The following is a 13,453-nucleotide window of genomic DNA, read 5'->3' on the forward strand; positions in this document are numbered from 1 at the left end:
GTTTGTTGAATAGACAATTTCCTTTTGACTGCCAACACTGCCATCTAGTGGGCCCCCAGGATCCCGCCCCCCGTTTGAATGTTGGGCCTGGAAGAAAATTATAAATTATAAAGCATGTGAACTACATGCTGAGCAGACAAGTTCTAGCAAGACAACTGCCAAGATTACTCCTCTGCAGTTATTATTCCAAGAAAAAAATGACAATGTAACTGACCCAGAAATCATTTTCCTACAGCAGCACAAGATCACCGTTGTCTCCTATCCATGGACCCCAAAAATATTCCCCTTGACAATTTTCCTGGAATGGTAGAGGAAACAAACCCCCAAATTTAATTCCACCCCACCTGAATTGTTTGCAAAATTACATGCAGCAGTTCATAACCCACAATGTCTTGGAAGGCACTTGCTGTTACCCCTTCAAAAGTTGTCTCAAATTATGATTAATAAACCTGTAAAGTTGTTTACAGATTCTACACAATAGGCACCATGGAACAAAAATTTGTTTAATTCCCTCACTACCAAGGCAACACGCTCCCAATTCAGAAGTGCCATCTGAAATTATACTAGCATCTTTTTAAAGGGCCAAATGAAAGCCTACAGCTTAGGAAACCCGTGCACTCGGTTGTGGCTAAGCTGGCCTAGAGGATTTTGCATTAACATTCAAGAAAGGAGATGATGACACAAATCCACTGGAGAGGATTTATGGCTAACAAACCACCGCTCTTCCCAACAGAAAACTGAATTCTGCAACATAAAACTGCAGAAATCACAAAGGCACACTTTGTTTCTTGGACTATCCAATAAGGGGTCCACAACTACCGGGCTGCAGCCCATTGCCGGGGCGTAGCTTATTAGGAACCTGGCTGCACAAGAGGTGGGCTGACGCGTGTGTGTAGCTCCACTTGTGAGAGATGGGCACACTCATGCGCACAGGTCAACTTGTGTAAATGGCAACCCCCTTCCCGCCACCCTCCTGCTGGGCCACCAAGCTGCAATGACTGGAGACCGCTGCACATTAACAGCTTTATTTTTGTTATCAACTGAAAAGGCAAGGAAATCTAACGCTTAGAGGTTTTACTCAGTTGCTACTTTGCCACTGAAGAACTAAGCAATAACTTTGGAATGAACAGAATATCCCACTACAGCCATGTGTACCTTTTAGGAGCCTCTGGAAAAACCCAACACTGTCAATGGACAAGAACGCATCCTAAAGAAATCATGAGACTCACACCAACGCTGTACAGTTCATCATCCTTGTTAAATATGCCCTTTCTCCAATTTTTCGCTGTCAGAACAAAATGGAAGCCACCACCATCATAAGAGAAACATTTATTAGAGGGTTGCACAATCTGTGTGAAATATAAAGTCCCTTATAAAATACTCAGTTTGCAGCTCTCTAGAAATCCCTTTACCAACTCAGACCACAATCCCAAACAAGGATAAAGTTCTCTGCAGTAATAGTGGTAACTTGCTCGTAAGGTCTGCTGTCGAAGTTTCACAAGATAGGAATTTTATAGCTATGGAAACACTGAAAACTGGACCTAATAAAAATGTTAATCACATACCTTTGTATTTAAGATGTTAAGAAGTAGGTCCAGTAACCCAAAATACCAATGTAAAAGCTTTTAAGAATAAATGTGCTTGACTATACAACTAAATATCACAACAAACAGGAGGGAGGAATTAAAAGTAGTAAGATCAGCTCAAGATAGGCTCCAAATATACATACAAATTTAATACAGTAATTGCACAAAATGAAAAAAGCAATGTTAGCTGCTTATGATTACCAAGGTTAAAGTTACATGCTTCACAAGTGAAGTTTAAATAAAACTGTTAAAATTTTGATGTGTCTTTTTTCTTTTGTTTCCCTAACGGAAAACCAAGTGCAGAACAATTTTATGATCCTAGAAACCAATGTGCAAACTAGAGATTAATGTATTAGCTTTTGTGGGAGTCAAGTAATGAATCGATTACATGTTTATGGAGGAACTGGTATTTGGATTTCAATTTGTTTCTTCAGTCTAAAACAGACATACAGATGTTTTAAGAGAATAATCAATTTTAAAATGTTACTATTCAAAATTGAAGGAGCTGGAAAAATTAGCAGCACCACAAATTTCAAAGAAAAGCCTATTGTGGATTTAAAGGGTTTTTTCTTTTCATCTAAGCAATTCACAGAAAGGAAACATAAGGCTTTTGATTATCACTGCACATTTAATTTTGAAACTGAAGATGTAAAGCTTGGATCTTTAATGAAGATGCGTGATTGTCATTTTCCGCCCTGTACTTTTCATTGCTGACAGAACTTGGTTTCAACAATAAACACATTTTCAAAGTGTCGGATTATGTGGCACTTTTCAGCAGAGCGCTTTTGAAGGCCTAGAAAGAAAGGGAGGGGGAGAAAGAATGCCAATTTATTCAGGGAACAGGAGCAGGTCAGATAGTACAGATTTTCCTTTCCATAGGTAACAAGATGTTGTTTCAAGTTCAGTCATCCAGCATGAATGGTTTCCCAAAACATGCAGGCTGTGGAATTCTGGAAGCTGGAAGTCTACACATTTTAAAAGTTAAGTTTGAAAAACACAAGAGTTGTAATAACAGATTGTAATTGCTTAGGTATGCATAGGTCAATGAAGAAAAAAACCCCAGGAAAACCATGTTCAGTTATTAAAAATGTCATCACCATATCATTCTTTGGACGTTGGTAGGGCTAACATCGCAACATGGAATGCAAAGTGGCATCTTCAAGCTGGCATCACCTTTTTATTGTTTCCATCTTAATGGAATTTTAGAAGCCGTGTGAAGGGGCTCGCGATGCTGCCTGTTGTCCAACTTCCCCAAAACAGAACAGAATGGGAGCAAAGGTAAAGAAAGGAAGAAGCCCAGCAAAAGAAAAGTGGAGTTTAAAAAGAAGGCTATTCTGATCAGGAATTGCAAAGAAAAATATCCCTCCAATGTAACTCAGAATTTGGTGATCCACAAAATAAAGCCTCCATTGTGTGTTTGAAAGCAAATCCTATGCCACCGGCCCCTCGTTTCCCAATGCACATACAATATAGAAGGGGAAAACAGAAACAGAGGACACATACATTTGCCACACAGAAGGAAAAATAATTAAGTATCTTTTTTAATTAAGTAATAGCTGGTAAAGGGGGTAGAAAAATTCTAGAAATCACACTCTGCAGATTTCCCCTACTTTGTTTTATTACAGCACTGGTGATCACAAGCAAAATCTTGCATGAAATGGCCATCTATTTAAGAGATCCTTAAATGGCACCCTTGCAGTAAGAGAATGAACATGAATTTACAAATATGGCCACAGTTTTTCTATATTATTTCCTATACTGCTACGGTGCTATTATTCAGTACTCACAATGACTTGTCTGTGACCTGCTAATTCTATCTGACAGGAGTGACTCTGCAGTGAGCCCAAGTCCACTCTCAAACATTAGCTTTCAAGAGGCAAGTGCCAATTTTCAAAAGGGGATGGATTAAAGTGTTCAGCAAAGATGCTGAAAGGATTTAGGGAAGCCATCTGGGGCAGGGATATGAATGCCAACGTGAGTAAAGTGGCTGTGTAAGTCACCTCAGCTGTTTGGAATGCATATGACCACACAAAAGTACTTAAAATAGGAGCAGCAGGATCACACAGGTAATAACAATAATAAACCTCTAGGTCAATGTATTTAAAACACAACCAAACACTTTTGCTCTTAGTTTAAAAGTCTTTATAAGCTGATGAAAGTGCAGAATGGTATAAAAGTAGTACTCAGTATATTCAGCAAAAGACATGACTGTTGGTATTAAATTGGAGGCTTCAATATTATGTAACATGCCCTTCCCTTCATTTCGTTAGCTAACACTAAGGAAACCAACTCAAGTTACATTCCTTCTCGCCACACCCCATCCCATACACAAAAAAGGATCAGCCAGGAAATCATTGCTAATCTATCTGGCACCACTGCTTAAATCTTATAGCAGCCTCACCTCCTGAGAACATTTGCTCTCCTCTGTCTGACTGAAGATATAGATATTGTTCTTTATTCTATAATGCTCGACTGCAGCTAGAAAGCAGAATTTGGGGATAGCTAAAGTTGAATCCAAAGTTTAGGGCTCATGATATACCCCATCAGGAATAATAGCTGAGTCCTAGTGGGTAATTCCTGGTGGAAAATCCCTCCATTTAACAAACTCCCTTGTTTACTGAACTTTTATTATTCCCATGGCAGTTTTCCCCTTTAAAGATTAAAAAAAAGAAAATCACACAAAAGCCAATTCTAAAATGCTCGCCAATTTTCCTTTTCCCTGGGTTTCTTTTTCATATCCTGAAATGCAGTAACAATTCAAAATAAAATACTCACCAATGAGCTTCTCTCTGCGCTGAAGTCTGAAGGTTTTCTTCCCTGCACAGAGCTGGTGAATGAAGATACCCAGATCTGACACATTATCAATCTCTTCAGTCACAACCATTTCCTCACGAACAAGGTAAGTTTGAGGCAAGTAGGAACCTGTCTGTATGTGTGTGGGGGGGAAAATACCATTCTTAATTCAGACATTAATTCAGACATTCAACCAAGAGCAAAGTTACACTTGAAGGAAATTAAGCATGTTACGGATAGTAGGGGATTGAGGACACTCTAAAGGAAGCATGCTTAGCAATTGGTGAGTGCCCATAACTTCAGATGTTTCAGACTTTTTATGATTTAAAAATCCCAACTCATCAGCTTGCACAGGGTCTTAAAGGTCACAAGTTCACCAACCGTTCATTACAGCAATTCTGGGAATGACGCAACATGATTATTCTAAACTTTCGCCATGCAGATGTGCACTGCAGTAAGAATACACATATATCTCCATGCTCCATCTAAGTGATACCTACCGCTAATTTTGCAAAAAAGTCTATCAGGTTCCGTGGCGGCATAACAATAGAGGTGTTCAGAGGAATCACATAGCAGTTGCCAAGGTGGAGATCAAGATAGGCTGTCAGGAGCTACAGAACAGAAGAAGGAAAAAAAAAATCCAGTAACAAAGGATGGATTTTCAGTTCTGCCAGTTGTTTCAAAAGAGTAATATGTGTTTTACTGCCACAAATATAATTGATTTGAAAACCAAAGTAATAAACTTTGAAGTGTAATGCTACATCCCCAAATTGTTTTTTCAATGCAACAAGGTTCTCAATAGGAAGCTTCCTCACACCAACCACGTGTAAATACTTTTCATTTTTGAAACCCAACACCGACCAGAAAAATGATAAAACTCCCGAAAGAAATGTTGAAGATTTGCTCCCTGTAAATCACATTAACTTTGACTTAAAATTCATGTTTAAGGGTAAAGAGAATTACATTGTATCAGTAGCACTTTTATGTAAAACAGCCAGCAGAGAACTGCAGATCCAACATATATCAAGGTGCCAGGAGGGGCAAGCTGCATTAAGGGTATGGGATGGTGTATTTAAATACGGGATTATCACAAGATCCCATTGTTGGATGAGAGCCTACATAGTATGAAAATCCAAAGCAATTGACCAATCAAGAAAGAATCAGGTTAAAATAGAGGGTAAAATATGGAGGACAATACTGGACCTTTTCAGCTTGCAACATTCTCAGATAATGGAAAACACTGAAACTTGCCTCTCTAGTATGCTAGGGACTAAATTATAGGAAACAAGGAAGTACAGAAGAGAATCTTATCTTTTCTAGGGCTCCAAACTTGTAATGTTGCTTTGTAGTTATCTTAAATGACTATAAATATTTCATAGGATTATTGCTTAGACATAATAAGGCAGCAGACACATATAAGGCCTGATGGTTAATTGGCTGTGCTAAGCATGTGTAAATCTGTGCCGAGTGTATTTTTGTGAACGGCAACTGTGCTTCAGAAATAAGCGCTTGTTATTCCAAGCCAACTGCATGTAGTACTGGGGTGTCAGCCCTTTAAGGTAGACCGAATGAGGAAACCAGATTCCACAAGACTAAAACTATGTAGAATTTTAAAGAATTCTACATTTTGAGCATCTCTGCACCTTGCTTCTTCTCCCTCTTATACTCCAGGGAGGTGGGAGGAGGATCCCACTGGCCTTACTGCATGCTTCTTCTGCACCTGGTGTTTTCCTAGCAGCCTCTACGGTCTTTCTCCAAGGTCATTTCCCTGCCTTGGTATCAGTGGGCAGTGCTATAGGCAAAGGCAGCTATCCCAACTTGGTATGTTCCCAACCTACACCCACCTGGTTCCAGCAATGATTAGAAATGATGGAGAGTTACAGGCCAAACTCGTTGGGGGACATGAGTTTAATGAAAGCCTCCCTTAAGAAATAGAAAATCTCTGTCTGAAGAATGAATAGTTTCTCCTCCATTTGGCAACAATTTTTTTCCTGGAATGCGTTTGTGCAATTAGGGTTCCTGCTCTGAGATTTCTCCCAGAAAGCACTAATAAATATTTTACATTTTACATTTAGCATACACATGTTGCTGGCACTTGAAAATTGAGGCGGGGGAGAGAGACCACCAGATTTTAATTCTGAAAAAAAGGGGGGAAGAATAAAACCCCAATCACATATTAAAAGAACCCACAAGGAGGACTTACTCTGTCAAAATCATGCACAATAGCTGCCGGGTCACTGTCAGAGAATTTGGGGACAGGTACATCAATGATGGCAATGTTATCTGTTTCTCTGATATCAGCTTCTTCAGCGATGGGCAGGAAATACGGCTCCGCTGCCTGGTTCTGACTGTCTTCTCCCACGTAACACATTTGACCACGTAACATTTTGTTCTTTAAAAAAGAAAAATCACCAGCTATAATGTTCATTTAAAGGTGCAGTAATTAATTTAGTTCAACTGTCCTGGAATTGCTGAAGCTGTTTCCCCTGAATGGGCAAAGTAAGTGCTACTAATTCTGTTTTTCCCATGACCTCTGCAAACATCAACTTATTACGGGATCCCGGAAGACCACAGGAGGAATGATGGGCTCTGACCACTATCTGGAAAAGGACTGGAGTATGTTAACAAGTGAGGTTTCCCCAAACATGGAGGAGGAACACAAAGAAAACTTCCCCTTCTCAAACTATTTGTTTATGCAGAGAACATAAAATGGGGGAAGTGATTAGTCACACAAAACACTAATTTGGATTACAGCCGACCACTGGACAACCCTGCAGCATGGAACACTTGTTATAGCAGATTTTTTGCTATAGGTATGAGTTATTGCCTATAAAGCCTTGTGAGACTGAGACCTGGCTACCTTTGGAACCACCTATTTGGGTAGAATCTGCCTTCCAATATACAGTATATGAACATTAAGGATCTCTTATCAAGGAATGATCACTCAAAAGGAGGCATTTTTATTGATATCCCGCTCCTAAGCAAGTATATTCCCTGTGGTTCATTTTCTTGCAACAGACTGTAAAAACTCGATTATTTTGGAAGGTCTTCAAGGACCAGCTTGCCATCTTTATTGTGTATATTGTTGAATGAATGCTACCTACAGTCAGACTGACACAATTAAAAACCAGGGAAATAAGCTCAGAAATAAGTGGGATAATAATCAACCTTTGGCATGAAATGTTTGTAGATGCAGGCTCCTCCAACCACTACTCCAGCTAAAATGAAGGCAAGTCCCAAAAGAGTCAGCAGACATCTTCCAGAGGAACCTTCACGATTGTGTGTTGCAACTTCTGGGTCCTTGAAAACAGAGAAAAAGTTGTTTTATATCTTCTATTGTCTTAAGAGATGAAATTACTATTTTCCTTGAATCAATAAGGGTGACATTACCCTCCCAAGTGAAAGATAACGTGAGACACAACAGGATTTTGGCTCAAGGTTAGTGTTTGCCCAAATACAATGATAAGACTCACATTCCAATTGGTGTAAAAGGTCTTCTTGGAAGAAGACAAGATAAAGAAAACAAACAAAAGAAAACAAAAGAAAAATGCGTATTTCTCATGGCTTCACAAATCCAGCTGCCAAGTCATATAATGTAAATGCTTCTCCTCTGATTTTGCTATCAGACTATAGATTCTTCACCACGGCACTGAGAATTAGAATGAATGTTTGACAATTAGACTATCTCAAAAGTTGTTGAATTTCTATTCATCCTCCAGGATTACACAGGTATTAACAAAAATGTAAGTCTCCTTAGAATACTTTGTTGCAAGAAAGAAATAGTTGTTTCTAGTTCAGAACAGGTATTCAATTTCCTACAATTACGGTCTGGTTTCTATCTATCTTTAACTATCCATCCTACAGCACAAGTTCATGATGTCTGTGAAGAGAAAACATTTTTAGAATTCTTTGTATTAATTCTTTATATGGGGGCTTTTTGTATAACTCTGATTAAAAGAGGAACTGCAACCAACCAACAACAAAAAACTGTTCTATGAAGCAAAAAAAAAAAAAAAGCTCCAGTTCTCTAGCACCCCATATATGCTGCTCATGCAGATTTGTTTCAACTAGCAGTGCTAACCATTGCAATTATTTGAGCATCTTCAACAAATTAAAGGCTTAGATTTTACTTGAACTTATTGTATTAAATCACTTATACATGTATTCCACAACCATCAACAACTCATGAAGGTGGCTAAAATACAAAGTATGACTAAAATACAAAGTATGACTAAAATACAAAGTATGAAGGTGATTTTATTCATATAACTGACTATACTGAAAAAATGTTTTTTTCCACCCCAAAAATGCTACTTTAAATCTAACACTGGCTAACACAGATACTCTAATCAAGTCAGGCATAAAAAAAAACCATGTTGCAACTTGTCTGAAACCATTATGCTGACCTAGAATGAAACAAAAGAAAAGCTATGTATCTGTGTAAGCAAGAAACACAGATTTCTTTATACTTCACTAGAAACTCCCAACAAAACTTCTGTATCAGCAACTGACCCACATGCTAATACAGCATTTCAACCTAGTTAAGTGTCCCTGCCTAGAGAAATATTCTATTTACTTGGATCATTCCATCTGAAAGTCCTTTACCCTATGTATTTGATGATTTATGAAATAGAACAAAGGCTCCATAAAGTATATTTGAAGATCTGTAACAAATTCCCGCAATAGACATTTGAAGATTAATACCTTTATTGTCATGCCTTTTTAACTTTCACTTTCTGCAAAGCTTCTTTTTTTAAAGGAATGAAGTTAGAAAATCCAGCATTATAAATGTTCTCAGAACAAGACTGGCATAGTGGTTAAGACGTCAGGCCAGAACCAGGTTGGGGCAGGGAACTGGGAGAGAAGACAGCTGGACAAATGGTTGTTGACATTGGATGGGGCTCTGTGCTTTCCGTCACCCAGCAAGCAGTCCCAAAGCCACATGCTTCTGGGGTGCTTGGTGTCCACACAAGGCAGGCAGTGCAGGGTAGGCAAAGGACAAAGATCGTGTGTGTGTGTGTGTGTGTGTGTGTGTGTGTTATATGAGGGTGGAATTGGAAGATCCCAGACCCTCACCTTATGGAGGATCAGGACTGGGAGCAACCAAGCCCATAATGGTTTGGATTGGGATAGGTACCCACTTAACCTACAATTCTCTGTTAACTACCCCAATAGGCAGTGCAGGGATTACTATTAAGTCCTGTGATAGCTTGATTCAAGATTGCATTGTTTTTGTGATGGAAATTCCAGTCCAAATTATGGTCAGACGTTGAGGACTAATTTATACTGGTACTTCCATACCCTATGTCTCAAATTAGGTAAAATGAGGACCCAGATTGTTGGGGGTGATATGCTGACCCTAAGTAAAACTGCTTAGAGAGGGCTGTAAAACACTATGAAGTAGTATATTAGTCTAAGTGCTATTGCTATTAAAAGCAAAATAAATGTCTTCAAATATTTATTTAGTAGCTTTATCTAATTCTTTATTCAGAAGCTCATAAATGCACAGCAATTTCTCACCTTTGCCCCCAACAACATAGGTTCAACTAAGAGAGAAAACAACTTTGGTGAGAAAAACGGAAGTTTACTGAACACCATGATACTTTAACTGCAGCTCTGCTTATCTGGAACCTTGTTCTATTGCTGCCACTGCTGATTTGCATGAAAATTCACAACTGCGAAATTGCTAAGATAAACCAGAGCAATGCTTTTGTGCTTGCAGAAGCTTCAGATGAGTTGCAACACGCTGGAAAAGCAGGCCTCCCAGTTGTTATTGGAGATTTGGGGGTGGGGAGGGAGAAAAGAGATACTACGTGCACATTTTGGCTCAGCAGGTTGTCATTTGACTTAATACAAAAGTAGATTAAGGACACAGGAAACATCTGTGACAACAAATAAAGCAACTTTCCTATCTAATGTTTGACAGGGCTCCCTGTAACCTCTTGTCTGGCCACCGGATAGGAAACTAAGGCTGTCTAATCAAACTACCACTGGGTTAGGTAACATTTGATCTTTATCATGTTCTGCTGAGGGAAATCCTGGGTGTGTACACAGAGCTGGCCTTCATATACAACATGCTTAAGTATGTAGCTTAAGACTAGTGTTGCCAACATAAAGCCCAATGGCATTACTGTGCTTGAAGGTACCTCTCTAGGCACTGCCAACTTGCCTGGCCCATCCCACTTTACATGCAGTAATTTATGACTTTAAGATGGGAAATCTGCCTACTGAAAAACAGAAGCCGAACTTCCTGTTTCATCTTCGTATCCAAGACTCCCATATACCCTACTTTTAGGAAATGAAACAAACAAACAAAAAAAAACTGGTGAGAGGATTCTACCAGTTTTGTTTGGAAAGCACACATCTGCAGGGGAAAAAAAATAAAACAACTAGAAAGGAGTGTTCAAATAGTTGCAGAACTTTGACAAATACTGCTTTGAAATGGAGGTTTAACAAGGGTTCTGTAAATAGGCAAGTTAATGAAAGATTTTAAAAAAATATCCCAATAGGCCCATCAGTTGAAAAAAGTTGAATGTCCCCATTTTAAAATATGGATCTATCTAGAACACTGAAGCACCATTGTATATTTAAAGATCTATAAGGTTAGAACTGATTCCATATAAATCAGATATTAAAGCATGATTTTTTTTCATTAAAACTGTTACAGGGTAATCATCAATAGTGGAACTCTTTTTCAAAAACCACACTACATCTAATGGGGCTTATGAAGACTGAGACCCAAAAAAACCCTTCCCTTTATTGTAAATTTTATGCATATTATGGGTAGATTTAAAACATCCTGTAATCCACTATGAAATTGGCCCAGTTTCTTCACTGCAGGGATTTTATTTTGCATAAGCTAAAGTATTACAATGAAAATAAAACCAGTCCACTAAAACCTATATATACACACAGGATAGGTACATGCAACTACTCCTTGTGCAGTTCTTTAGCCCACTACCCTATATTTTGGTACCCAGTTGTGACTGCTAAATTGCTGTTCTAGGCTTTTTGTCTTTAAGCAGTTAAAACTTACACAACCTTTACAATTTCCTGTAGTTTCCAAAACTCTACAAGTTAGTAGAATGTGGTTTCTGTGCACCAGCACTCTGAAATATGGATCAATGGTAAAACTATTTCATATTTGTATTTCTTATATAGGTTTAGGCATGTATTTGGAAAAGAGGAAGGAATTTAAGTACCCATTCTTTTCAAGAGAAGAACAATTTCTGCACACTTGGCAGTAAAAGCATTTTACATGGCATTTTAAAGAGAACTGTATGTAATATCAGTCGAGAATAGGATCTCAGCCATTAGGGACAAACCATCAATACCTGTCACAAATCAGGAGTTTTAACTGCCTGAAATTATCCTGTATATACAAGCACCATGAAAAGAATGTTTTGAGTAACTTCCAAACATAATCAGGCACAAACATGTACACTGTCAACAATACAGCTTTTACTTTTTATAAACTGGAATGACTCAAGAGTTGTTTTGAAGGCAGACACAGGAAATCAGATAATTTTGTTGAATATATACACACACACATACACAAGCATGTCTACTGAAAATAAGCAGCTTAGACTCCTTAAACTGTTCAAACCAAATGCACGATTAGACAGTTCTGAACTTTGAACGCACAGAAAGAATTCCTCATCTTCTCTCCATCAGAAAGCAAAACAGAATTAGGCATTCTTTGTGCTGTTAGTTATGTGCCTTATAAAATCTTTCAAACTTCCTTCCAATTTTGCTCAAAAATCCCCATGAGCATGAAACCCCAAATCCTTCAACATGCGGGGTCAGAGCTGAAGGAAATTTAAGGAAACCTGATCAAGGTTTCAAAGCAAAATGCAAGTTTTGATATAGACCTTCAAATTTATTTAAACATGCTAAGGCTAAGATAGAAACCACTAATTTCAGTGGTTCCCACCTGGAGAATTAATATCTTCAATGGGATTATATCCTAACCTAGCCATCACTTACTTTTTAATAGTTTAAAAATGACACGAGGGAGCCTCCATGGAGGTCCACGAGGCCCCAATGGGAGAATCCTTTGCAAGCATGCAAACAATTGCAGGCCCGTGTTCCACTTAGTTCAAAAAGGAAGGCAGGCCCAGCTCTATTCCTTGTTGTGTGTGGATCCGTCGGTTCCACACGTTACGTTCCACAGCTGCACGCGTGTCGGTGCAAGGCGGGCGTGCACACGACCCGCTCGCCTTCCCAGCAGCCAGCCAACGGAGACCACTGCCCTAGTTGCTGGGGCGGAGGGGGGGGGGAAGGCTGAGGAGCCTTATTGTTTATTGCATTTATCCAGTTTGTTTTATTTACTGACATGCGACGTTTAACGCCGCCCGAGCGGGAAGTTAACAAATAAAATACGTTTATTTTCCCTTCTGCCCCCCCGCCCACCCGCTTTCCGTGTATTGTTTCCGTCAACCAGTCACGAGACCCCCGTGCCCAATTTTCTCCCCCCCCCGCTTCGGAGAGCGGAGGACTACAAAATCCATCCCTCCCCTCAGGCGTCTGAGGGAACAACCGAGGGTCCCGCCGCCATTTTGCTCGCGGGGGGGGGGGGGTGAGGAACAAGGCCGCGGGGGTTGCCGGTGAGTCCCGGCACAAAATGGCGGTGCGTCGTTGCCTCAGCGGCGGCTTCTCCTCACCTGCTCGGCCACCAGCGCCTCGGCCGCCTCCTTCTTGGGCTCGTCCTTGTGGGCGAAGGGCGACTGGAACGCGATCTTCACCATGGCGGCGGTTTGAGGGGCGGCTGCGGGGGCTGTTCGTGAGGGGAAAAGCTCCTTCGCCGCGGGGCCGTTTCTGCCTCGACCGTGTCCGGCCGCTGCGCTCGATGCCCCTCCGAGAACTGCGCAGCGACCCCTCCCTCGCTGGGTGGGCGGAGCCTGCGGCGGAAGCTAGGAGAGAGAGAGAGAGAGAGAGAGAGAGAGAAAGGGGTTACAGTGAGCTTTCTGCGCACGCGCGGCGGGGCTCGTTCCCTGGAAACAGGGAAGGGAAGGCGGGCCTTTCGCCTCGGTTCTCCTGTCCCGGTTGGAGGCTCGAAGTGCGCACGCGCTTAG

General features: G+C 40.3%; 1 protein-coding gene across 1 annotated transcript; it reads right to left on the reverse strand.

The window, feature by feature from the left end:
- Positions 1-1,316: 1,316 nt before the first annotated feature.
- ITM2A (integral membrane protein 2A) lies at positions 1,317-13,244 on the reverse strand. Its single transcript, XM_026703046.2, has 6 exons — positions 13,043-13,244; positions 7,548-7,679; positions 6,583-6,771; positions 4,880-4,990; positions 4,362-4,512; positions 1,317-2,379 (listed from the first exon to the last, which is right to left on the reverse strand). The coding sequence occupies exons 1-6, from the start codon at positions 13,124-13,126 to the stop codon at positions 2,291-2,293; spliced, it is 756 nt and encodes a 251-aa protein (XP_026558831.1). The 5' UTR covers positions 13,127-13,244; the 3' UTR covers positions 1,317-2,290.
- Positions 13,245-13,453: the final 209 nt, after the last annotated feature.

The sequence above is a fragment of the Pseudonaja textilis genome, chromosome 12 (assembly GCF_049901715.1).
Source record: "Pseudonaja textilis isolate UNSWEBS1 chromosome 12, rPseTex1.2, whole genome shotgun sequence".
NCBI lineage: Eukaryota > Metazoa > Chordata > Lepidosauria > Squamata > Elapidae > Pseudonaja > Pseudonaja textilis.

Excerpts from the sequence above, each read along its gene's own strand:
- ITM2A (XM_026703046.2), bottom strand. The coding sequence starts at position 13,126 with ATGGTGAAGATCGCGTTCCAGTCGCCCTTCGCCCACAAGGACGAGCCC. Across the intron at positions 7,680-13,042 it reads AGGCGCTGGTGGCCGAGCAG|GACCCAGAAGTTGCAACACA; the intron begins GTGAGGAGAAGC and ends TCTGTTTTCAAG. Across the intron at positions 4,991-6,582 it reads TTGTGCATGATTTTGACAGA|CTCCTGACAGCCTATCTTGA; the intron begins GTAAGTCCTCCT and ends TCTGTTCTGTAG.